Source organism: Peromyscus leucopus, chromosome 8b (assembly GCF_004664715.2).
Source record: "Peromyscus leucopus breed LL Stock chromosome 8b, UCI_PerLeu_2.1, whole genome shotgun sequence".
NCBI lineage: Eukaryota > Metazoa > Chordata > Mammalia > Rodentia > Cricetidae > Peromyscus > Peromyscus leucopus.
The window spans coordinates 42,957,642-42,981,455 of record NC_051086.1 but is presented as its reverse complement, the minus strand read 5'-3'; the positions used below and the strand labels follow the sequence as shown (position 1 = coordinate 42,981,455).

At 55.6% G+C, this 23,814-nt stretch overlaps 1 protein-coding gene across 1 annotated transcript; it reads left to right on the top strand.

The window, feature by feature from the left end:
- The first annotated feature begins 265 nt into the window (after window positions 1-265).
- On the top strand, window positions 266-23,639 carry Srebf1 (sterol regulatory element binding transcription factor 1). Its single transcript, XM_028856516.2, is given in 21 exon segments — window positions 266-429; window positions 15,435-15,845; window positions 16,137-16,312; window positions 16,392-16,415; window positions 16,417-16,530; window positions 16,621-16,842; window positions 17,676-17,790; window positions 18,346-18,560; window positions 18,678-18,867; window positions 18,961-19,139; window positions 19,337-19,598; window positions 19,849-20,015; window positions 20,203-20,371; window positions 20,883-20,985; window positions 21,231-21,340; window positions 21,424-21,556; window positions 21,734-21,899; window positions 22,295-22,495; window positions 22,600-22,711; window positions 23,018-23,077; window positions 23,080-23,639. Coding segments are annotated over 21 exon segments (3,387 nt in total). The 5' UTR covers window positions 266-338; the 3' UTR covers window positions 23,247-23,639.
- The last annotated feature ends 175 nt before the right edge of the window (window positions 23,640-23,814 follow it).

Genomic DNA, 23,814 nt, shown 5'->3' with positions numbered 1-23,814 from the left:
TCTCTGCTCCCACCCCCCACGCCGGCCCCTCTCCCTAGCTCTTCCGTCTCATGATGCCTGGGCTAGGTCTGTGGCTTCCATTTAGGCCCCTTTGCTGGGTGCTGAAGAAGCTGAGGCCCTCCTGAGCACCCGCAGGAGGGAAGCTGCGGGAAATTAAGCTCCAGCAGGTAGTCTGAACCGGCTAGGTGAGTTGTCCGGAGCTTACGGACTCCGGCTGGTGGGCGGGGCCTGGCGGGAAGCCCCGCCCTCCTCCTGGGAGGCTCCGCCCGCGGAAGCTAGTTTCCGAGGAACTTTTCGTTAACGCGGGCCTCCCCCGAAGCCTGGCGGGTGCCGGCGCCATGGACGAGCTGCCCTTCGGCGAGGCGGCTCTGGAACAGGCGCTGGCCGAGCCGTGCGAGCTGGACGCGGCCCTGCTGACCGACATCGAAGGTGCGTGGCCCGGGGCTCCTGCGCGGTCTGTGCGGGGTCGCACGTCCTGGGAGGTCACTTAGCCGGGAGCTTCTGCGCCTGCGCACTGCGCAGTTGCGCGCCTCGGATCTAGGGTTAGCTCTCGAGGCTGCGGTGGGCTTGGTTTCTGGACACGCTGAGCATCCACTGAATTCCAGGCCGGCTCCAGTGTCCAGTTCACAGGCTGACCTGGGTCTCCTCATTTCTTGGGTGTACCAAAATCCCCAAGGAAGCCCCGGAATGGATATGTACATGCACCTTGGCGTGCAAGTTATCTGGCTACTTTGGATAGAGGTCCGGGAAGTCTCTTTAGGTACACTGGGGGTGAGGGACAGGCTTGGCACCGGCGAGGAAAGATTCTTTCTAGGCGGAGGCCAAGGTAAAGGCAAAGACCCCTGAGGCGGGACCTAAGTCGGAGTTGGTGAGGGTGAGACCGGGAGCTGGGGGGCTGGCAGAACACCAGCTGCTCTCTAAAATAGTTTTCAGTTTTGTGATTCTGGGGCAGTAACCCAGGACCTAGCACATACTAGCAGGCTTTCTGCACTGAGCCACACCCTAGGCCACTTAGAGCCTTTAAAACATCACTTGAACTTGCCCAGCTTGACTCATCTCCAACTTCCACAACCACGGCCCACTGGGGTGGGTGTGGGGGGAGAAAAACAACAACAAACCTTCCATGGTATACGATGTATCCATGTTAGGTGGATCCACTCAATGATCTCTGGTGGCCGTCAGTGGTCTCAAAACATTGCCTCTCTCTGGCCTGTTTCAGGGCTCCACACCCTCCTCTACCCTAGACAACCATGAATGTGTGTTATCTGTAAACTACGGTGGGGCCCTGGGATTACAGTAGACTATGTCCTCATTTACACCACCAGCCCTGCCCCATGCTCCATTGGTAGATACCTGGGCTGTTTGGGATGTGCAACACAACCTTGGATGTGCTTTGCCTACAATACGATCCTCCTCATGGAGTCCCAGAGGCATGCCCCTGGGAGAACCACTCAGAGACCCCATGTGCTGTCAAAGCTTCTAGCAGGCTTCTAACTGGGGCTAGAGAGGAGTTAGAAGGGTTGGGTCACCTAAGAGGAATGAAGGTTGGAAGACATCTGGGCAGGCCTGAGTTCCAGTCATGACTAGGAACAGGAGAAGGAGAGTGTCATGTTTAAGTTGTTAAGTGGGTGGGCCATCATGACATGGACAGCCACACTTACTAAGTACTGTGTGTGTGTGTGTGTGTGTGTGTGTGTGTGTGTGTGTGTGAGGCACTATGTTGAGGATCTCAGTGAATCCTTCTGACAATCCCGGTTGGAAGACATATCTTCATCTCAGAGCTGAGAGACTGAAAAAAAAAAAAAAAAAAAAAAACAGGGTAAAGGACTTGTCCAAGGTCACGCAGCCACGGCAAGGCAGAGCCAGAATTCAGACCCAGGCTGCTGGCTCAAGAGCCTGGACCCGTGGCTCCCAAGGCTGGATTAAGAGGCTGGCCATGCAGCTGTCTCCCTCAGTCCAGAGCAGCATTGGTCATAAGACTGGAAAGTGGCAGGAGGAGCCAGCCAAGGCCTGGAACCCCACCGCCTGTCACCTGCCGGCTTCCCAGCACGCATGCGTGCACACACGCACGCGCGCGCGCACGCACACACACACACACACACACACACACACACACACACACACTCACCGTTGTCATGCTGCTGTCCTGGGAGCTGGGACTTGCCACCTTTGTTTCTGAGGGGGATGCTGTGCTCAGAGCATGACATCCTGCTGCTGGCTGTGACCTCCGAGAAGCTCCAGATGAGCTCCTTGCTTCTGGGGTCAGGTCACTCGAGGCTCGGGAGAGGAGCCTGCAGTGGCGACTGCTGGGAGACTGGTGGCACCGCACTCAGGACGGAGGAGGCGAGCAGCCATCGTTCTGGTCTGAGACTGGCTACTGTGTAGGGACCCACGGCCTGTGAGAGCCAGCTCCCCAAGAGCTGGTCTGTCGGGTGGCCCAAGATGTGCGTAGGGCCTAGGACCAGTGTGGGTGGCTGAGAAGCCCTCCTGAGGGCCAGCCCTTTTCCTGTGCTGGTCTTATCCTGTATCTGTCTGTATTCCAGTGTTGTGTGACTCTCCTAGGGCACTGTGACCGACTAGAGAAACGAGTCCATCCAAGTCCAGCTTCATGAACCAGTGAGTTTATTGGTGTCTTAGTCAGTGTTCTATTGCAGAAGAGACACCCTGACCACGGCAGCTCTTATAAAGGAAAGCACTTCACTGGCGTACAGCTCAGAGGTTTAGTCCATTGTCATCATCGTGGGGAGCATGGAGGCACACAGGCAGACATGGTGCTGGAGAAGGAGCTGAGAGGTCTCCATCTAGATCCGCGGGCAAAAGAGGAGACACACTGGGCCTGGCTTGAGCTTTTGAAACCCCAAAGCCCACCCCCAGCTACACACCTCCTCTGACAAGGCCACACCTCCTAATCCCTCTCAAGTAGTGCCATGCCCAGATGACCAAACATTCAAGCCTGTGGGCCTGTGGGCCTGTGGGGGCCATTCCTATGCAGACCTCCACCGTTGGTGCGGGTGAGGAGTTAGAGGAGCCTGCAGACTCCTAAACAGATGTGTCGCTGCCAGGACTCGCTCCAGCCTAGTGACGATCTTTAGAAAGTCGCATCTGGAGCCACACCTCCTATCCCCACCCCTTCAGGTAACCTTCTGCCTCTTGTATACACCGGCCTCCCAAGAGTTCATGCAGTCAAGTGGCAAGAGGATGTAGTGGGTAGGATCTCAGGGAATGGGCCTGGAGAGATGGCTCAGCAGCCAAGAGCACTGGCTGCCCTTCCAGAGGACCTGGGTTCAATTCCCAGCATCCACATAGCAGCTCACAACTGTCTATAACTCCTGTTCCAGGGAATCCAACACCCTTACACAGACATTCCTGCAGGCAAAACACTGATGTGCATAAAATACAAATAAATAAGTTATTAAAAATAAAAAAGGAATCTCAGGTATGAGACCGACCTGTCACCTTCCCCCTCCTACCAAGAGAGAGCGTGAAGAGTCACATTGCTGGTTTGATAGACCTGGCTGTCACTGCATTTTGGTGTGTTGTGGTACACTGACTGGGACAAGCACCACTTGCTCTGTCGCCCATCCTCCTGCCGTGGGATGTCTTCTGTCTCTAGGCCCACCAAGGACAAGCACTCCTTACAGAATCGCATCTGAGTGGCCCTGGCCGGTTCCTGGTGTGGCGTTCCCTGTAGGTTGCCAACTCTCCAAAAATTCTCAGTGCTCCCAGAATAAAGTACCCTTGTGTCAGTGTGGCATTTAAGACCTTGCCAAGATGCCCCCCCCTTCAACAGTGCCTACCCACCCAGAACCCCCCTCCCTCTTGGGTACAGCCCAAGGGAGGTATCTTAGTTAGGGTTATTATTGCTGTAACAAAACATCATGACCACAAACAACTTAGGAAGGAATGGGTTGGACTTTATACTTCTGCATCGTAGTCCATCACTGAAGGCAGTCAGGACAGGAACTCAAATAGGGCAGGAAGCTGGAGGCAGGAGCATAAGCAGAGGCCATGGAGGGGTGCTGCTTACTGGCTTGTTCTCTATGGCTTGCTCAGCCCGCTTTCTTATAGAACCCAGGACCACCAGGGTACCCTTACCCACAACAGGCTGGGCCCTCCCTCATCAATCACTAATTAAGAAAATGCAAACAAAAGAACACAAAAGCACTTGGGAGGCAGAGGCAGGTGGATTGCTGAGTTTGAGGCCAGCCTGTTCTACAGAGTGAGTTGCAGGACAAGCCAGGGCTACACAGAGAAACCCTGTCTAAAACCAAACAAAACAAGAAGGAAGGAAGGAATAAAGAAAAAGAAAATGCCCTGCAGGGTTATCTGCAGTCTGATTTTATGGAGGCATTTTCTCAATTAAGACCTCCTTCTCTCAAATGTCCCTAGCTCAGACGGCCCTGGCCCTAGATGTAAAACTAGGCAGGACAGTAGAGTACCCTTTCTTGCTGGTCTGCAGGTCCCGAGTTCCTGGGTAGGGGGTGAAACCCAACAGCATCCTGCCCATCAGGCCCTCGTGTCCAGCCTGTCTGACAGGGCAGCGGAAAGCTCTCTGGTGCACTGTTGCTCTTGGGGAAACTGCCCCAACCTCTGTGAACGACAGGGTTAGGAGTTCCCTTGGAGGGGGGGCAGGGGAGTAGCAGTAATGGCTCTGAGAGGCCCAAATTAGAGAACCACAGGACGGTGCTAGGGGAGGTTCCCGGGAGGCAGGTGGCTGGGCCTTAACTCTCGCCCTGTACTGCTTAGCTGGACACAGCTTCCCAAGTGACCTGGCTAAGTTCCAAATAGGAGTCACTGCCAGGTGGAGCCCAGGACCTAGACTTTACCTGATTGTGACTGTGGTCTAGGTTAGGTACTTTACTGACTGGACAATGGCTGTCTCCTGTTGGCTACATGCTTGAGGCGATGCTTTTTAAGTTTTCATTTTTTATTTTTTTTATTTTTTTGTTTTTTTTTTTCGAGACAGGGTTTCTCTGTGTAGCTTTGCACCTTTCCTGGAGCTCACTTGGTAGCCCAGGCTGGCCTCGAACTCACAAAGATCCACCTGCCTCTGCCTCCCAAGTGCTGGGATCAAAGGCGTGTGCCACCACGCCCGGCCCAAGTTTTTATTTTTAATTAGTTAATTTATTTATTTTTTCAGTGCTAGGGGTAGATCCCAGAGGCTCATACATCACTGAGCTGTACCCCAGTCTGACTTATACTCAGACCTTGGAGACTGATGGGGGCCATACAGCAAGTGAAGCCCACAGCCCACTGCATCATGAGGTGGTGGTGGGGGCCTCCCTTCCAGTAAGAGAGGGAAATGGACTCAGAGCCCTCCCCAGGTGTCCCTGCCATCCGGAGCTTTTGGGGGTTGGAGCAGGGCTGGAGGTCTATCCCAACTGGAGGAATTGATTTCCTTGGAGAAACCTATACTGACCATTCTTCCCCCTCAACAGATACTCTACTCCCATCCCAGCCACTTCTCAGGAAGCCTGGCATCAGGCTATCCAAACCTGGTTCCAACGCACAAAGCTCCCTACAGCTGGAAGGTGGGAACCCAAGAGTTTTCACATCCAGTCCTTCTGAGAGACCTTGGGCAAGTGGCCTGACCTCTGACCTTTTGGTTCTTATCATTGTAATAGATAGTACTGGAACTTGGTTTCTTGACTGTGGGGCCCAGCCGAACTTGCCAGGGGCCAGGAGGCATTCTGACAGTGCCTACAGTTACTCTCACACTATTTAGAACATGGATCCAGCACCCAAACCTTTTGTATTTTGCTCAGCAAATGTTAGCAGTCACTATCCAAGGAGCCTATACAGGAAGTTTCCAGAACATTCCAGGCTGTGGTTCCAAGTTCTGAGTGTGTACTGTGTAATGGTTCTGTCTTTTTGCATGAGAGACAGCTCAGTAAGGGGCCCTCACCCTGCTTTGAAGAGCAAGCCCTGTCCTTGTCATCTCCTAAGGTTAGAAGAGACCTCAGCCACAGCAGTGTCCCCTCCTCTCTCAGTGCTCATCCGAGGGGCCACGTACTCTCAGCCACTCACCATCCTTTTGTGATGCTTGCAAGTCCCATAGCCTTGGAGACATCCAGAAGAGGAGGCAGAGGAGCCTGCTGAGGTTGTCCCCACCTGAGGGAGAGCAGGGCCAGTGCCTGCAGCTCAGTCTCCTTCACAGATGTACAGCCTCCTGTACAGAGACGAGGAAGCCTTAGGAGCAAAAGAGCAAGTCCCGGAAGCTCCTAGGAGTACAGTTCTGGCTCTGTTAAGCAGCTCCAAGCGCATAAAAATGAAGAAACCAGTGCTGGCAGCGCTGTAGAGATGGGCTTTTACCTCTTCAGAGTCACCCTCTCATGCTTCAGTGGCCTGCCGCTCCCATGCAGGCTAACATAGCCCTGAATAGAGAATTATGTGGACTTACTTAGCCTGGGAACAGCTGCTGCTGCATTGGGCTTTATCTTGCCTCCAGCTGACCAACGTGTGTCCTGGACTCCCAGCTCCAGCTCACTGGCAGGATCCATGCTAACGAGTGTCTTATTAATTTGCTGTGCCCCAGGTCACATAAGGGCTGCATGTCAGATCCACAGCTCTAGAGCAAGCATTGGTGGCCCAGACATCAGTATCCTAAGGGACGGTAGAAATTGCCTACATGGTGGCACATACCTGTAATCCTAGCACTCAGGAGGCAGAAGCAGGCAGATCTCTGTGACTTCGAGGCCAGCCTGGTCTACAGAGTGAGTTCCAGGACCGCCAGGGCTACACAGAGAAACCCTGTCTCAAAAAACAAAAACAAAACCAACAAAGATTTCAAGGTTATCCTTGAAGTTTGGGTCCTGCCTGGCTACCTGAGACCCTGTTTCAAAGGGAAACAAACAGCAGCCTGCTGAGGTTGCCTCACCTGAGGGCAGTGGGCAGAGCCTGCAGCTCAGTCTCCTTCACAGAGGGAAAATGCTGGGAGTTGTTGTGTGGAGCAGTCTGGACAATGAGGAGATTCAGAGTTAACGTCAGAGCAGGTTTGGAGGAGCGAACAGGTGTTTTCCATGTGGACAAAATTGAAAGTAAGAAGGAAATTCCTGGCAGGATCAGCCTGGATTAAGGCAGGATGCCATTAATGGTGGGACACTGGTGGTTTGAAAGAAAATGGCCCCAAATTGGCACTATTAGGAGGTGTGGCGTTGTTAGATTGGGTGTGGCCTTGGAGGAAGTGTGTCTCTGTGGAGTTGGGCTTTCAGGCCTCATGCTCAAGCCATCCCCAGTGAGACAGATCACTTCCTGCTGCCTGCCTGTCAAGATGTAGGACTTGCCGCTCCAGCACCATGTCTGCCTGCACACAGCCATACTCCCAGTCGCCATGCTCTCTGTCATGATGATAATGGACTAGACCTCTAAACCTGTAAGCCGCCACCTCAATTAAATGTTTTCCTTATAAGAGTTGCCGTGGTCTGCTGGGTGGTGGTGGTGGTGCTCCCAAGTGAGTTCCAGGAAAAGGCGCAAAGTCTCTCCACAGCAATAGAAACCCTAACTAAGACAGACACCTTCAGAAAAACAGACAAGGCGAATGACTTGCAGGCTGAAGGCTAGAGACCAGCAGGGGTCGGGGTGAGGTGGCTGAAGTGTGGTGCCAGTCTTGATGGCCCCCATCACAGATCCCACTGTGTTCAGTTCTTTTTTGTATGTATCTGTTTATGGATTGTGTGTAGGTGCACAGATGTATGTGTGTGCAGATGTATAGAGGTCAGAGGTCAATGTTCAGTGTCTTTGCTTCTCTACATAATTAAAATATATTTTAAACATTTTTAGATTCATTTTATTACGTATGTTGCCTGCACGTAAGTATGTGCACTATGTGCATGCAGTACCTCTTGAGGTCAGAAGAGGGAGTCTGATCCCTAGAGCTGGAGTTATGGATGGTTGTGAGCCACCATGTGCTTACTGGGAAATGAACCCTGGGCCTCTGCAAGAACAAGTGCTCTTAACTGCTTAGCCATCTCTCCAGCCCTTCCACATAATCTTTAAAGACAGTATTTTTTTTTTTAATTGAACCTATAACAGCTTATAGATTAATTAGGCACGCTGTTTGGCCAGTATGATCTATGTTTTTTCATCTCTTCATCCCTTGGATTTAAGTATTGGCTGCCACACAGTTCGTTCTCTGTCTCTCTCTCTCTCTCTGTGTGTGTGTGTGTGTGTGTGTGTGTGTGTGTGTGTGTGTGTGTGTGTCTCCCCCGCCCCATACTTGGCTGTTTGTGTGGGTGCTCTGGATTGAACTCCAGTCCTTGTGCACGCACAGCACACACTTTACTGAGCCGTTTCCCCGGCCCCTCTGCTTACTGCTTGCTGAGTAAGGTGGGTGTCCAGATGATTGGGCCCCTGTGTTGTCCCGCTGCCTATGTGATGGTGCTAAAGGCTGGTTGGCCCAGGGCTCACTTCACGCCATAACTGACTGGCAACCGAGTAGGCTCGTGGGTCAGCAGAGCTGAGTCAGAGTCTCATATACTTCCTTGGACTGTGAGGGCTCTTGCGTTCTTGGCCCCTCTGGACCTTTGTGTCCTCGCTGGGGAGAGGTCCTGAGCTCAAGGGTAACCGTTTCACCACTCTGGATGCGGCCTATCCCCTTCCAGGAAGAACCACATTCTCTTAATCCCTGGAGCAGGGCCTTTGCATACACAAAGGGCAATCTATGCCCCTGTGCCCTGGCACCCATATGACAGGCAGCCAAGGACCGGCGTGCCTGCCAGGGAGTTCTGAGGAGTGAGGGCCTGGGGAGCCACAGGGCAGGCTGCGTGCCTGGAGGAGCAGTGAGCCACGGCCCCATCCTCTAGCCTGCAAGCTCCACCAGGCAGGGGGAACTGTCTGTCACCTGTCCTCCCCAGGAGGCATGCTACCTCTCCTTCCATTACTCTTCCGTTACTCTTCTCGTTTTGTGCAGTCTTTGGTGGCATGGGATGGTTTGCAAACCCTGTAGGTGACATGTCGCTAGCTCAGCCAGACCAGCCTACACTGAAGTCCCAACACACCCCCAGCCCCTGCCCCCCAACAGACACTGGTTTCTGTTTCTGCCCTCACACCTGGCTTGCAGTATCTTGGGGTCTTTAGGTTTGCCTTTTCTTCTGGCCAGGAGCTCTTTCCTCCCTTGTGGCCCTGTTTATTCAGGCTGCATGCTGGTGTCACCTCCTCAGGTAGCCTTGAGAGGCGCCTGGCTTTCCTCGCCCAGCCTTTCTGTCACGGTGTTCTCACTCACTCCCCCATTCGTGTCCCCGCCCCACCCCATGCACATGTGTGCAGCTGGTTTCTTTTGGTGGAATGGAAGTGCCCCGGGGGCAGGGTTCTGTGCTGTCTTACTAACCCAAATGCCAGGCAAATGGCTGACACAGCAGGACATCACACACTGCTGGGGAGGGGCAGCCAGGGCTTCAGGTTTCCTGTTGAAGTCAGATAGGATCGGGGCCTGAGAGGGGAGGAGGGGAGATCAGGCCTGGAAAGGTGCAGGAAGGGGAGGAGCCGAACCCAGTGAGGCGTGAGTCTGGGCCTCCTCTTGTCCTTTGCTTCAGAACATGCGTGGGAAAGGAAGCCTGTGCATGTTCATGGCAAGCCAGTATCCAGTGTCTCTTGATGGCACTCAGTCTGGGCACCATGATGCCCCTTTCCAGACCGACAGGACCTAGTGAATCCTAGTCCTTCCTAGGGTGAGGTAAGGAAGACATATTTCAGGTCTGCAGACTGATGCCTCTGCCTCAGTTCTTCTGGGGCCCTGCTAGTCCCTTTTAAACTGTTAGAAACCTACCAAGTGCTTAGGGTTGCTGACAATACTACAGGTTATCAGACAACTGTCCAGTTCCCCAGTTCTAGCCTGTTCCAGCCGATGTGAAGGGAACCACCTTGGCCGAGACCTTTTTGAGTGGGTAGGTACTTTATAAACGTGTTCTCCCAGCATCGCTGCCCCTGGAGAGGAGCAGAATCAGGGCTGGAAGCTGTGTGAGCGGAGGCTGGTCTGCCGCTGATGCACCGCAAGGAGGTTGCTAAGCTGGCTTTGAGTTTCCATTTCCCGAACTCTCTACCTTGGCCACCAGCATCCTCAGATAGGTGCTAACAGACCAGACTCAAGAAGGGAGTGAGGTGGAGGTCAGGCCAGAGCGGGGACAGGGGTTGGCACCATGCCAGGCCTGCCCCTGCTCCACTGCTTGGCTAAGGCTTCTGCACCCACAAGCCTGCCCTTACAGTACCATACCTGTCCCTCCTCCCGAAAGCCTCTTCTGAGTCCTGCCACTCTTGGGGACAGCAAGCCGGGTCTTTTCCCTCCCCTTCCAGTGTCCAGACAGGGACAGAGGTGGGGAGGCTTGGTGCCACCGGTCCCGAGTGTCTGTTAGGTGAGTCTCCGCCTGCAAGTCTTTCTGTATTCGGGACTCAGAAATCAGAAGAAACGGCCCAAACTAGGGTCAGCACTGGGGAGCCACATACCTGGACTTGAGCCCAAAGTGTCCTTAGGTGTCAGGACTCTTCCTGTTCTTAAGTTGGGGAAGGTCAGAGCCTTTCCTAGGAGATGTGCTTGGTTTATTTGGGGAGTAACAGAGTCACAAGCACTCACGGACTGGGCAGAACGGTGCTAAAAAAGACTTGTGTTTTCTTTGGAACCTCTTAGATAGAAGGACCTAGAAAGAGGGTCAAGTGAATGAGAGGAACATGTGACTTTTTCAACTGTGGCTCCTGAAAAGAGAGATGGGCCGCAGAGACTCCAGCTCCTAATACCCACGAGGAGACTTGGTGACTGGCCCTCTCCTGGGCTGTGTGAGTCCCCGTCTGCCAACTAGGCTGTCAGGCCTCACTGGGCGCTAGGCTGCTGGCCAGCACTGGTGTGGTGGTGGTGGCAGTGGCGGTGTGTATGTGTGTGTGCGCACACACACGCGCACGCGCGCACGTATGTTTGCACATGGATGAAAGAGCTTTTACCTTTGTCAGCAAGGGACAGGAACAGACTTGGCACCCCCTCCGTATCCCCTGCCTTTCCCTTCTGTCCCAGAGACTGGGTCCCCTCTTGGCCTTTCCAGATGCTACAAGAAAAGTGAGTCAGGATTCATTTGTTGATTACTGGGGCCTGTGAGACCTTGAAGGATGACACTGACCCAGCCTTTGGACATCAGAGCTGAGGTCAGGACTTGCTGGATGTGGGATTTGAAGTAGGATTTCCCTTGCTCACTCCTGAAGGCGGTTTCATGAGTAATCCAGGTCTAGGACCATCAGCTCCCTCCCTGAAATGAGTGTCCTCGTGCTGGGGCTGCTCTGCTAGCTGGATGCCCCTGAACCACTAGCTGCCATTTGATGAAAGGCCAGGATTGGGTAAACTGAGGCTAAAGCGGTCCAGGCTCGTCCTGAATGTGTGCAAGCCAGCGGTGGGAACACAGAGCTTCCGGGGTCTGAGCCAGCCGCTGTCTGGATCCTGGACCGGAGCGCTTCTCAGGGGGTGGTGCCTGGGCGACTGGGTCTAGGACGTCAGTGACCGCCAGTAACCCCGGCGCGCGCTGGCGCAGACGCGGTTAAAGGCGGACGCCCGCTAGTAACCCCGGCCCCATTCAGAGCACAGGGTGAAACCCGAGCCGCCGCCGTCGGGGGTGGGCGGGGCACTAATGGGGCGCGGCACGGCTGCTGATTGGCCAAGTGCACTCACCCGAGGGGCGGGGCACCGAGGCGCTCGGCGGGCTTTAAAGCTTCGCGGGGGCCTGACAGGTGAAGTCGGCGGGCGCGGACGCAGTCGGGGCAGCCCCTGCACGCCCTAGGGGCGGGGCGCGGACGGCGGAGCCATGGATTGCACGTTTGAAGGTACTTTGGGGAGGACCCTGCACTCTTACTTTGCCAGGGTCTCCGCAGCGAATCGCAGTACGGTGTTCTAACAGAGGAGACGGGACAGCCCTTCACCACCTTGGGTCCGGAGGTGGCAGTCCACCCCTAGTTTAGCTATCCAGTTGAGAGCCCGGCAACAGCACCTTGTAGCTTGGACAACTTTCTCCACATCCTCTGCTTCCCTTCTGGGCAGGGTCCTGAGAAAGAAACAGAGGAGGGCCAGTGTCCTGTCCACTCTGGAGTCTGACCTATTTGGTGGCTCTAAGTGGGCATTTTGGACCCTCCAGGCAGAAGGTGGGCTACCCAAGCTACCAGTTTTTCCTTTTTGGCCCGAGTTTCCCCATTTAGCAAATGGTATTTTAGCTAATGGTAAGTGGGCATGAGAGGTGGGGAGTTCCTATGATTGAAAGTACTGTGACCTGCATAAATCTGGAGAGCCCAGAAGGATCCAGAAGGCTGAGCCTGGCACCCTGTTTTGTCCTGTCCACAGCAATAGGGAAGTTCCTGCTGCAGTAACGTCAGTCGGCAGTGTTGATACCCTGCTCTGATGGGCTAAGCCTCAAGCAAGCCTGCCAAAAGGCTCAATCCTTTCATTTTTGCAGAGGAGGAAACTGAGGCACAGTGGAAGGAGGCAACTGGCCCAGGCTCTGGCTCAAGTGAGAGCAATGTGGACCCCTAGTATTGTGTTCATGGATGCTACAGAGCCCTTTGACCCAAAAGGTGGCCTCCATGAGTGGGTGAGAGGGCCCTGGGCTAAGCCAGCCAAGGTGCTAGTTGCCAGCTGGGGAAGAGGGCCTGTAGCTGGGGTGGAGCCAGGGAGTGTGTCTCAGTCCTGGTTAGAAGGAGCCAGGGTAGAGAGCACTTTGCTTTTACAGAGGGAAACCAAAGCCTGAATGGCCAGACCTGGGTCCCGAGGCTACTTGGCTGCAAGGAGGGCTTGGGTTTGTGCCCAGAACACACAGATACATTGATTGGCTATTTGGCCAGCAGCTGGTCCTGCTCCAAGCCTCAGTGTGCTCTGCTGAAGAATGGGTTAGTGATAGCGGCTCTACCCCTGGCTTTTTGGTGAAACAGGGAGAGGTGCTGGAGCATTAGTTTGGCATTTATTAGACCTAGATTTGAAGTCTCTTGGGTACTCTCGACATGCCTGTGTCCTTTCTTGCCTCCAGAGCAGGTGAGTGCGCCTGTGTGAAACAGTGGTCTGAGTAGGAACAGTGGCTAGTGGTCACGTAGATTGGACTCGGTGAGAACTAGGCTAGCTCAGTGTCTTCATTTGTAGAATAGGGCATCCCTTTCACATAAATGGGCTCAGTCTGGCTTATCAATATGGTGGCCTCAGGTTGGGCCTACTGCTTGGCCCAGACCCAATCTGATGGCATAGACCTACTCACCCCGCTGTCTGCCCAGCATGGATAGGGACCCTTCCCTGACATGGCCCCCTCCTCCATACCTGCCTTGTCTGCTATTTGGGAGTACTAGGCCACTCCCAGAGGAGTAGGAACTCAAAACTGTCCTGTCTCTCTGCACTTCTCCCTCCCTCTGTAACTGAGGGGGTAGGTGACATCACCGGATTCTCAGTAATCTAAGTTTCTGTCAAGTTCTACGTGCAGGGAACCCTGCTAAGCATCCTTAAGGGAAGAGCCCAGGAACGGCAGTGGGCATGGTTCTCTGTCCACCTGTGTAAGGGCCCTCTGTCGTGTGTCCCTTCTCTCTATTGACTGGGATGCCCTGTTTCCTCTACTGAGAACTGGACTTCTGCGTGTATGAGGTTGCCCTTGTGTTACAGATTGGGAAATTGGTGCTCAGCTGGGGCAGAACAGGGCTATCTCTGTCTTAGATGGGGCATGTGTTCTTTTAACAGACCATTTGGTCAGTAAGAGAGCAGAAAGGGCAGGAGAGGCCTCCTGAAGGGCTTGTTACCTTCCACTTAGCGCTTGGAGTCGTCCATGCAGTTTGGATAGATGTGCACGTGCCTGAATGGAAGGACGAGAAATGGAAGGATGTCCCATGAAGATAAAGGTTCCCACTGTCAGGGGCAAGATCCAGGACAGGATGGAGGTTGGCTCATTTGGTAAAGCACTTGCCAGCATCAGGACTTGACTTTGACCCCCAGAGCCAAGTGTGGTGGTGTACACTTGCACTGGATTGTGTTCCTGAGTTTTCCTAGGTTGTCCCCCAGTCTCCAGTTACACGTATGTGTGGGCTTGCACATATATGAACATATGCACACACATTCACATTAAAACAAAACCTAAAACAACAACAACAAAAACTCAGGCCAGGCCAGGCCGTAGTTCAGTGTTGTAGTATGTGTTCATTGTGTGTGATTCCCTGCTCCACAGTGGCACACATATAAAACATCAACCCAGGGACAGAAAACAAAGGCCATTAAGACAGGACATTTCAACATTCCCAGGAAAGTTCTTGATTCTCAGGTGGGACTTTTTTCCCTTTCTTTTGAGGTAAGGTTTCAGGATATTGCCTCAGCTGGACTCTTACTCTTTTTTTTTTTTTTTTTTTTTTTTGAAAAAAAAAAAATGTGGGCGTTAGCCTCAGCATAGTAGGCACTTGTACAGTGGTCCTGTGAAGCTACACAGAGTCTGCTAGAAAGAGTCTTGCTATGCACGCGTCTGGCTCCTCAGCAATCTCAAACTCACAGAGAGTTTCTTCTGCCTCTGCCTCCCTAATGCTGGGATCAAAGGTGCATGCTGTGGATATCGTTCTGTATGCTGTGAATGTGTTGCTCTGATTGGTTGATAAATAAAATGCTGATTGGCCAGTAGCCAGGTAGGAAGTATAGGTGGGATAAGCAGACAAGGAAAATTCTGGGAACGGGAAGGCTGAGTGAGGATATGCCGGCTCGTTGTCCAGGCAGCAGCATGTAATGGCACACAGGTAAAGCCACAGAACACGTGGCAACATACAGATGAACAGAAATGGGCTGAGTTTAAGTGTAAGAGCTAGTCAGTGGTTAGCCTGAGCTAATGGCCGAGCAGTTTTAATTAATATAAGCCTCTGTGGGTTTACTTGGGTCTGAGCGGCTGTGGACCGGGCTGGACACAAAAAAAAAAACCTTCAGGTGTGTGCCGCCACCACCAGCTGGACTCTGATTCTCGAGCATAGCCTCCCTGGTAGCTGGGACCGTGACATTGCTATGCATAGTATAGGCAAGGTTTTTTGTTCTTTGAGTCTAAGAACTGGGGAGAAGGGGACTAGGAAGAATGCTTTGCCAGCTCTGGGCACTTGGTACGTGCTGAATGAATGAATGAATGAGTGAATGAATGAACGAACAAACGAACAACGAATGTGGTCCTGCTATGTGCAATGGCTGTGGATGTGATCAGCTGTCATGGTGGTGTTGGTAAGTGGGAAGAGCTTTGAAGAAGGTGGTCTCAGCCAGGCACAGTGTGAAGCCCAGGCTAGAGATGGGTAAGTCGGGGCCACAGTGGTACCAGCCCTGTCTGGTCGTGTCCAGGACAGTCAGCCCCACACACTGTCAGGAACGGCTCCACACGGCACAGGTGTCTTGAGGAAGGCTGTGTCAGCAGCAGACCTTGCCCAGGAGCTCGCCTCCAGGCCCTGCCCGCCTCCCTCACTGTCGCCGTCCTCCTCTTCCCTAGACATGCTGCAGCTCATCAACAACCAAGACAGTGACTTCCCTGGCCTGTTTGACGCCCCCTATGCGGGGGGCGGGACAGGAGACGCGGACCCCACCAGCCCTGGTGCCAGCTCTCCTGAGAGCCTGTCTTCTCCTGCTTCTCTGGAAGCCTTCCTGGGGGAACCCAAGGCGACACCTGCCTCCATGTCCCCTCTGCCGCCTGCGTCCACTGCCTTAAAGATGTACCCGACCGTGCCCCCCTTCTCCCCCGGGCCTGGGATCAAAGAGGAGCCGGTGCCACTCACGATCCTGCAGCCCCCAGCAGCCCAGCCGTCACCGGGGACCCTCCTGCCTCCCAGCTTCCCTCCGCCACCCCTGCAGCTCAGCCCTGCTCCCGTGCTGGGGTACTCCAGCCTTCCTTCAGGCTTCTCAGGTGAGGGCTGGTGATGGGAGGAGACATGGGAAGAGCAGCGGCTGTGGTCTTAGTGGAGGAGCTTCCAGCCTTCGGAAGTCGGGTCTTCATCCTGTGGGTTGAGATGCCCTTTGGGGCTGGGCCCAGCGTAGCCCCTCCCCCGCTGCCCAGCTGGAAGGTGGTACATTGGCAGCGCCGGTCTTGCTAGGAAATCCTAGGGGTAGTTATGTGAAGCCTGTAGACAGACTGGCCGGATGGGGTAAAGGCAGGCAAGGCAGCCTGTGCCAGCAGCCTTTGGCTTTGTCTCCGCAGGGACCCTTCCTGGAAACACCCAACAGCCTCCATCTGGCCTGTCCCTGGCCTCTGCACCAGGAGTCTCGCCCGTCTCCTTACACGCTCAGGTCCAGAGCTCAGCCTCCCAGCAGCCGCTGCCAGCCTCCACAGCCCCTAGAACAACTGCTGTGACCTCACAGATCCAGCAGGTCCCAGTAAGTGGGTCTGGCCAGGTGGGGGGATGGGAGAGTCTGGCCTGGATGCCACTCACGGCCGGGTCCCCCCCACCCCCAGGTCGTGCTGCAGCCACACTTCATCAAAGGCAGATTCACTGCTGCTGACAGCTGTGAAAACAGATGCAGGAGCCACAGTGAAGGCGGCTGGCATCAGCACCCTGGCCCAGGGCACGGCTGTGCAGGCAGGCCCCTTGCAGGTAGATGGCCCAGGCCAAAGGGAGACCGTGAGGGGGCTGCACAATGTATAGTCCACCTGGTGACCCGGCAACATGCATCTGACCCTACAGACCCTGGTGAGTGGTGGGACCATCCTGGCCACGGTACCATTAGTTGTGGACACAGACAAGCTGCCCATCCACCGACTGGCAGCTGGCAACAAGGCCCTGGGCTCGGCCCAGAGCCGTGGTGAGAAGCGCACAGCTCATAATGCCATTGAGAAGCGCTACCGTTCGTCAATCAATGACAAGATCGTGGAGCTCAAGGACCTGGTGGTGGGCACCGAGGCAAAGGTAAGGATGGCCAGAGGCCTGTGAGACCCAGACCAGGGAGAGCAGGAAAGAAGAAGGCATGCCAGCCAGCAGAAAGTAGTCTTAGGCCAAACCTGGTCACAGTTTCCTGCATCAACTTGTATGGGTCTGGGCAGTCCCATTTTCCTGATTAGATTTTTATTAAGGGCATCCTGAATAAAGAAAGGGCTGTTTGGAGCCGGAGAGATGGCTCAGTGGTTAAGAGCACTAACTGCTCTTCCAGAGGACTCGGGTTCAATTCCCAGCACCTACATAGTAGCTCACAATTGTCTATAAGTACAGTTCCAGGAGATCTGACACCCTCAGACCAATGCACATAAAATAAAATTAAATAAACTTAAGAAAGGTGTGTGTGTGTGAGGGGGGCTGTTCTGATGATGTCTCGGTGATGAAGCACAAGAATCCTGTGCTGGAGGAACCGATACCCTAGCTGGAGTGATGGGCACTGAACGGTTAAAAAGGAGTCAGTGTGTCAACTCCCACATGCGCAGGGGAGAAGGTGGTTGTCAGGAGGGAGGTGACAGCGGTATGTGAATTGGGTGGTCCAGGAAGGTCTCACAGGGAAGAGCTGCGGGAGGTAAGGGAGGTGTGAGCAGGTAACGGAAGGGACAGCTGGAGAGACACTGTATTCTACAGAGCAGCTTCTCTGCCCTGAGCAGCAGGTACCGTTAGGAGACCGCAGCATGGGAACGTTCTGGGCAGGAGGGAAGTGCAAAGGTCCTGGGGCAGCATGACGCCAAGCAGCTCTGCCTCCTCCTGCACCTGTGGCAGTCCGCCTGGGTGGCTGAGCCCTCGCCCTCTCCCTCTCCTTGCAGCTGAATAAATCCGCCGTCTTGCGCAAGGCCATCGACTACATCCGCTTCTTACAGCACAGCAACCAGAAGCTCAAGCAAGAGAACCTGACCCTGCGGAATGCGGCTCACAAAAGCAGTGAGTCGCAGCCTCCCTCTCCCTGTCCTCCTTTCCTTTCTGCTGCTGTGATAAGACACTGTGACCAAGGCAACTTAGAGAACTGAGTCTGTTGGGCTTACGGTTTCCATGGCCATCACGGCAGGGAGCATGGGAGCGGGTAGGCCTGGTGCTGGAGCAGGAGCTGGGAGCGCATGTGTTGAGACAAGGATAGCGTGGGGTTTTGAAACTTAAAAGCTCCCCCTCCCCCCTCGGTGATACACCTCCTCCAGCAAGGCCACACCTCCTAATCCTTCCCAAACAATTCCACGAGTGGGGGCGGGCAAGCTTTCAAACATGCTTCTGTGAGGGCCGTTCTTATTCAAACCACCACACTGATGCTGTCTTCTCTACCCCTGCTCACCCTGGCTTCTCCCCTGTGCCACTGCCTCCCACCCCCCTAACTCCTGTTCGGTCTCTTCATCAGCAGTACCCTACAGTGGCCTTGGCCCCTGTTTTGACCACAATAGAGCTATCGGAGTTTTGGCGCTTCGATGGCCTGGCCTCCCTTCCCAACCTTGTTCCTTCTGCCTGCAGAGTCACTCAAGGACCTGGTGTCGGCCTGTGGCGGTGGAGGAGGCACCGATGTGGCTGTGGAGGGTGTGAAGGCTGAGGTGATGGAGACGCTGACCCCTCCCCCCTCAGATGCTGGCTCGCCCTCCCAGAGCAGCCCCTTGTCCCTTGGCAGCCGAGGGAGCAGCGGCGGCGGTAGTGACTCAGAGCCTGACAGCCCAGTCTTCGACGACAGCCAGGTCGGACTCCGCTGCACGCTTCCTTCCCTCTCCCAGACGCCCTGCAGGCTTCCCAGCTTTGAGCCCTGGTCCTTGGGGCTTAGCTGGGCTCTGCCCTCACCTCCCTGCCTCCTGCAGGTCAGAGCCCCACGGCCGCACAGCCACGGCATGCTGGACCGATCCCGCCTGGCCCTGTGCGCACTGGTCTTCCTGTGCCTGACCTGCAACCCCTTGGCCCCGCTGTTCGGCTGGGGCATGCCCGGCCCCTCCAGTGCTGCTGGCCCGCACCACAGTTCTGGGCGCAGCATGCTGGAGGCTGAGAGCAGAGGTGAGTTAGGCCAGCCTCCCTCTTGTCAGGAGAGACATTTAGGACTTGGGGTGTCCTAGGAGCTAGGTCGTCAGACAGTCCCTTTGTCTACAGATGGCTCTAACTGGACCCAGTGGTTGCTGCCACCCCTCGTCTGGCTGGCCAATGGACTGCTAGTGTTGGCTTGCCTGGCTCTTCTCTTTGTCTATGGGGAACCCGTGACTCGGCCACACTCGGGCCCGGCTGTCCACTTCTGGAGACACCGCAAACAAGCCGATCTGGACTTGGCCCGGGTAAGGGATTGGCCCTGGGGAGGAGGAGGAGGGTAGGCTCCCAGGCCTGGAAGGTGCTAGGTGCTCCACCTGCCCCCTTTATTTTGTCCATACCTCAGTCCGCCTCACCCCTCCTTCAGAGTTCCTTTGACTCCAGGGGCCCAGATAAGGGAGATGTCCAACTGCCATTTTTCTTACTGAGACAATCCTTTCTCCAGGGAGATTTTGCCCAGGCTGCTCAGCAGCTGTGGCTGGCCCTGCAAGCATTGGGCCGGCCTCTGCCCACCTCAAACCTGGACCTGGCCTGCAGCCTGCTTTGGAACCTCATCCGGCACCTGCTGCAGCGTCTCTGGGTGGGCCGCTGGCTGGCAGGCCAGGCTGGGGGCCTGTGGAGAGACTGTGGGCTGAGGATGGATGCACGTGCCAGTGCCCGAGATGCGGCTCTTGTCTACCATAAGCTGCACCAGCTGCATGCCATGGGTATGGCTAGGTGGGAGCTAGGCTGGGGTTCTACCCATCCCTTCACCTCCCATCCTCACACCATGGGTATGGTTGGGTCCTACCCATCCCATCCTCACACCATGGGAATGGCTGGGTCCTACCCATCCCTTCACCTCCCATCCTCACACCATGGTATGGCTGGGTCCTACCCATCCCATCCTCATACCATGGGAATGGCTGGGTCCTACCCATCCCTTCACCTCCCATCCTCACGCTTGCCTTTTTGCAGGGAAATACACAGGAGGGCACCTTGTTGCTTCTAACCTGGCCCTGAGTGCCCTGAACCTGGCTGAGTGCGCAGGAGATGCTGTATCCATGGCAACGCTGGCAGAGATCTATGTGGCTGCTGCCCTGAGGGTCAAGACCAGTCTCCCAAGAGCCTTGCACTTTTTGACAGTAAGGAGGGCTGAGGGGACAGGGCTGGGTGCTGGTCTTTGCAGCTCTTATCTGTCCCTTCCAGGGCCAGGGAATGAACCAAATGTGGCAGCGGTTAGCAGGTGGGCTGTAGGCCAGCTGGGTTCTCCATCTCAGGGCTGGGTTTGAGCTTGGAGCCAGAATCACAGTCCTGTTCCTTTCCCCACAGCGTTTCTTCCTGAGTAGCGCTCGCCAGGCCTGCCTGGCACAGAGTGGCTCAGTGCCTCTTGCCATGCAGTGGCTCTGCCACCCTGTAGGCCACCGTTTCTTCGTGGACGGGGACTGGGCTGTGCATGGTGCCCCACAGGAGAGCCTGTACAGCGTGGCTGGGAACCCAGGTGCTCTCTCATTCCGTTTTTATGCCTTGTCCCTACCTCACATGACCCTGTCCCCTCGTCTCTGAACGCCCTCACCCACCCAGCTTATTTTGCGCTGCGGCTGGGGCTGCGGCCGGAGCTGGTGGAAGGCTTGCCGGGCTTTAGAAGCAGGGAACAGCATGGGTCCGTGGGCAGTGTGGGTGGATTTGAGAGGAGACGCCAGGCCACACCATTGTGGTCTCAGGAAGAGCCCTGAGGAGATAGGGCCAGCGGCTGGGACTGAGTAGGCTCTCCTTTCAGTGTGGAGCTCTTGCCCAGCCCACCCATTTTCCTCCCCAGGGCAGCGGCAGAGTAGCCCAGGCTTCAGAGGGCAGGAGCTAAGTGCTTACACATCAGTGTCTACGTGTCCGTTAGGACTCGGAACTAGGAAGTGGCTCTGGGTTGGGGCCCCAAGCCTACGAAGGCATTGATGTGGGAAAGGAACTATGGAGTGGTGATGCCTCACCTCTGCTCTGTTCACCCCTACTCACAGTGGATCCACTGGCCCAGGTGACCAGACTATTCTGCGAACATCTTCTGGAGCGAGCGCTGAGCTGTATCGCTCAACCCAGCCCAGGGGCAGCCGATGGAGACAGGTGCGTACTCCCGGGCAAGACGCTCCTTCCAGCGGGGACTCTGGGAAAGCCCTGTCCTAGCTGTTTGCTAGACAGACCTCTTGTGTGTGTCCTCAAAGCCTTTCTAGCCCTTACTCTCCTCTGTCACGTGGTATTTTGCGAGCCATAGGGTCAGACTGTGCTCTGACGGGCAGTTGGGGGGAGCCAGTGTCACCTAGAACCCCGAGACTGCCGCTGTGTGTCCTGACAGCTCTCTCCTGCCTCAGGGAGTTCTCAGACGCCCTTGGATACCTGCAGTTGCTGAACAGCTGTTCGGATGCCGTCGGGGCTCCTGCCTGCAGCTTCTCCGTCAGCTCCAGCATGGCTTCCACCACTGGTGAGCTCCAGATCCCTGTCCTGACTCCTGCCAGGCCCAAATGCAGTGTGGCCGAGGGTCAGGCTTCTTTCCCTCCTCTGTAGGCACAGACCCAGTGGCCAAGTGGTGGGCCTCACTGACAGCTGTGGTGATCCACTGGCTGCGGCGGGATGAGGAGGCGGCTGAGCGCCTCTACCCACTGGTAGAGCACATGCCCCAAGTGCTGCAGGATACCGAGTGAGTGCCCGGCCAGGTCTTCTCACCCAGTTTTGGGCCCCTGGGTGCTTTGCTTAACTATCTACATGGGAAGGACAGTGCACTTTGCCCCAGGAGACTAGAACCAGGATGGGGGGGGGGGCTCTGGGAGGTTCTGTAGCCTGGTCTAACCTACCATGTCTGCCCTGGCTCCAATAGGAGACCCCTGCCCAGGGCAGCTCTGTACTCCTTCAAGGCTGCCCGGGCTCTGCTGGACCACAGAAAGGTGGAACCTGGCCCAGCCAGCCTGGCCCTCTGTGAGAAGGCCAGTGGGTACTTGCGGGACAGCTTGGCCACTGCACCAGCTGGCAGTTCCATCGACAAGGTGAGGGTGAGATGGGTACCTGGCTAGCCAGGGTCACAGCTGTCCATTCCCAGTTTACTTGGAGTTAATACGGAATAGCGCTGAGTGGGCTTACCTTAGTGTCGGCTGAAGGCTGAAGTCCTGGGGAGAATGGTCTCAGCATTTTCCTACCACCGGAGGAAGGGGGTGGTGAACAGGCTGGCAGAGCTCCTGTGGGGGCCGTCGTCGGGAAGTCTGGGGGCTTGCAGGCATGTGGCGCAGAGGAGGTGGACCTGTGGCGAATTGCTGTTGCTTGCATGTGTGAGGCGGGTGCAGGGCCTCGCCATGCAGCCTAGATCCGCCCCGGTGCTGCGGGCTCTCTGCCCTTGCCGGTGCGAGGCCCCCGTTGACTGACCTCTGCCCCGTTGCCACCTCAGGCCATGCAGCTGCTCCTGTGTGATCTCCTTCTTGTGGCTCGGACTAGTCTGTGGCAGCGCCAGCAATCACCGGCCTCAGCCCAGGTGGCTCACAGTGCCGGCAGCGGACCCCAGGCCTCTGCTCTGGAGCTTCGCGGTTTCCAGCAGGACCTGAGCAGTCTGAGGCGCTTGGCACAGAGCTTCCGGCCTGCTATGAGGAGAGTAAGTCCCACCGTCCTCACCTCACACCGGGAGGCAGGGGGCAGGAGGCCAGGGGAGAGGGCAGGCACTCAATCTGAGACTGGCCGTCACTCCTCACTTCCTAGGTGTTCCTGCACGAGGCCACCGCTCGGCTGATGGCGGGAGCCAGTCCTGCCCGCACACACCAGCTCCTGGACCGCAGCCTGCGGAGGCGGGCAGGCTCCAGCGGCAAAGGAGGTGAGGAGGCGGTTGGGCTTACCCTGTGAGTGTGTGTGTGTGTGTGTGTGTGTGTGTGTGTGTGTGTGTGTGCACGCACACCCCACCCCCCCTACCGGATTACAGAACAACTGGGGGTGACAATTTGTGAGATGGTCATAGGGAGGAAGCTGGGCCCACCTGTGTACCCGACGTGGGTGGAGAGCAGGACGGACCCTGGCATCCATAGTGCTTGGGCGTTCCCTGTACAGGTCAGATGCCTTGTGCGCAGGGTGTGGCCTTAAACAGACCTAAGCCTTGCTCCCCTGACACGATCCCTATGTGCAGGCGCTGCGCCTGAGCTAGAGCCTCGACCCACGTGGCGGGAGCACACCGAGGCCTTGCTGTTGGCTCCTGCTATCTGCCACCTGCCTTCCTGTCGGCCCCGGGACAGCGGATGAGCATGCTGGCCGAGGCAGCACGCACCGTCGAGAAGCTTGGCGATCATCGGCTCCTGCTCGACTGCCAGCAGATGCTGCTGCGCCTGGGCGGCGGGACCACTGTCACTTCCAGCTAGACCCTGGACGCTTTCCCCGGTCTTCGAGGCCCTTAAGGACCTTTGTCACTGACTGTGGTCGTCCAGAGGGTGAGCCTGACAAGCAGTCGGGATCATGCCGACCTCTAGTGGCGGATCTAGAAGTTGCAGAGGCGGCACTGGCCCAATGCCACCCTCTTGCTCTGTAGGCACCTTAGTGGCTTTTTCCCTGTGTATGGGAAGGAACCTTTCCCCTAGCAGAGGGCCCCCTGTCCCAAGGCTCGCACCCTCTCCTGAAGACTTGTACATAGTGTAGATCCTGCTGAGCCAGTTTCCTGAGCAGGCTCATCTACTACTTGACTTTTGCAAACTTTATTTTCATAGGTTGAGAAATTTTGTACAGAAAATTAAAAAGTGAAATTATTTATAACCTCAGTTTTGTTTATCTGGGTAGGCAGATGTTGGCCTCATCTGACTTCCATCCTTCCTCAGTTGTCCTCTGGGAAGCAAGACTTCCCATCTGCTGTAAGGGGGTTTGCTGGTGTCTGCCGTGGGATGGTGTGATGTTTAGCCACCCTGTCCCACTGATCTCACAGCCACACTTCTGCTC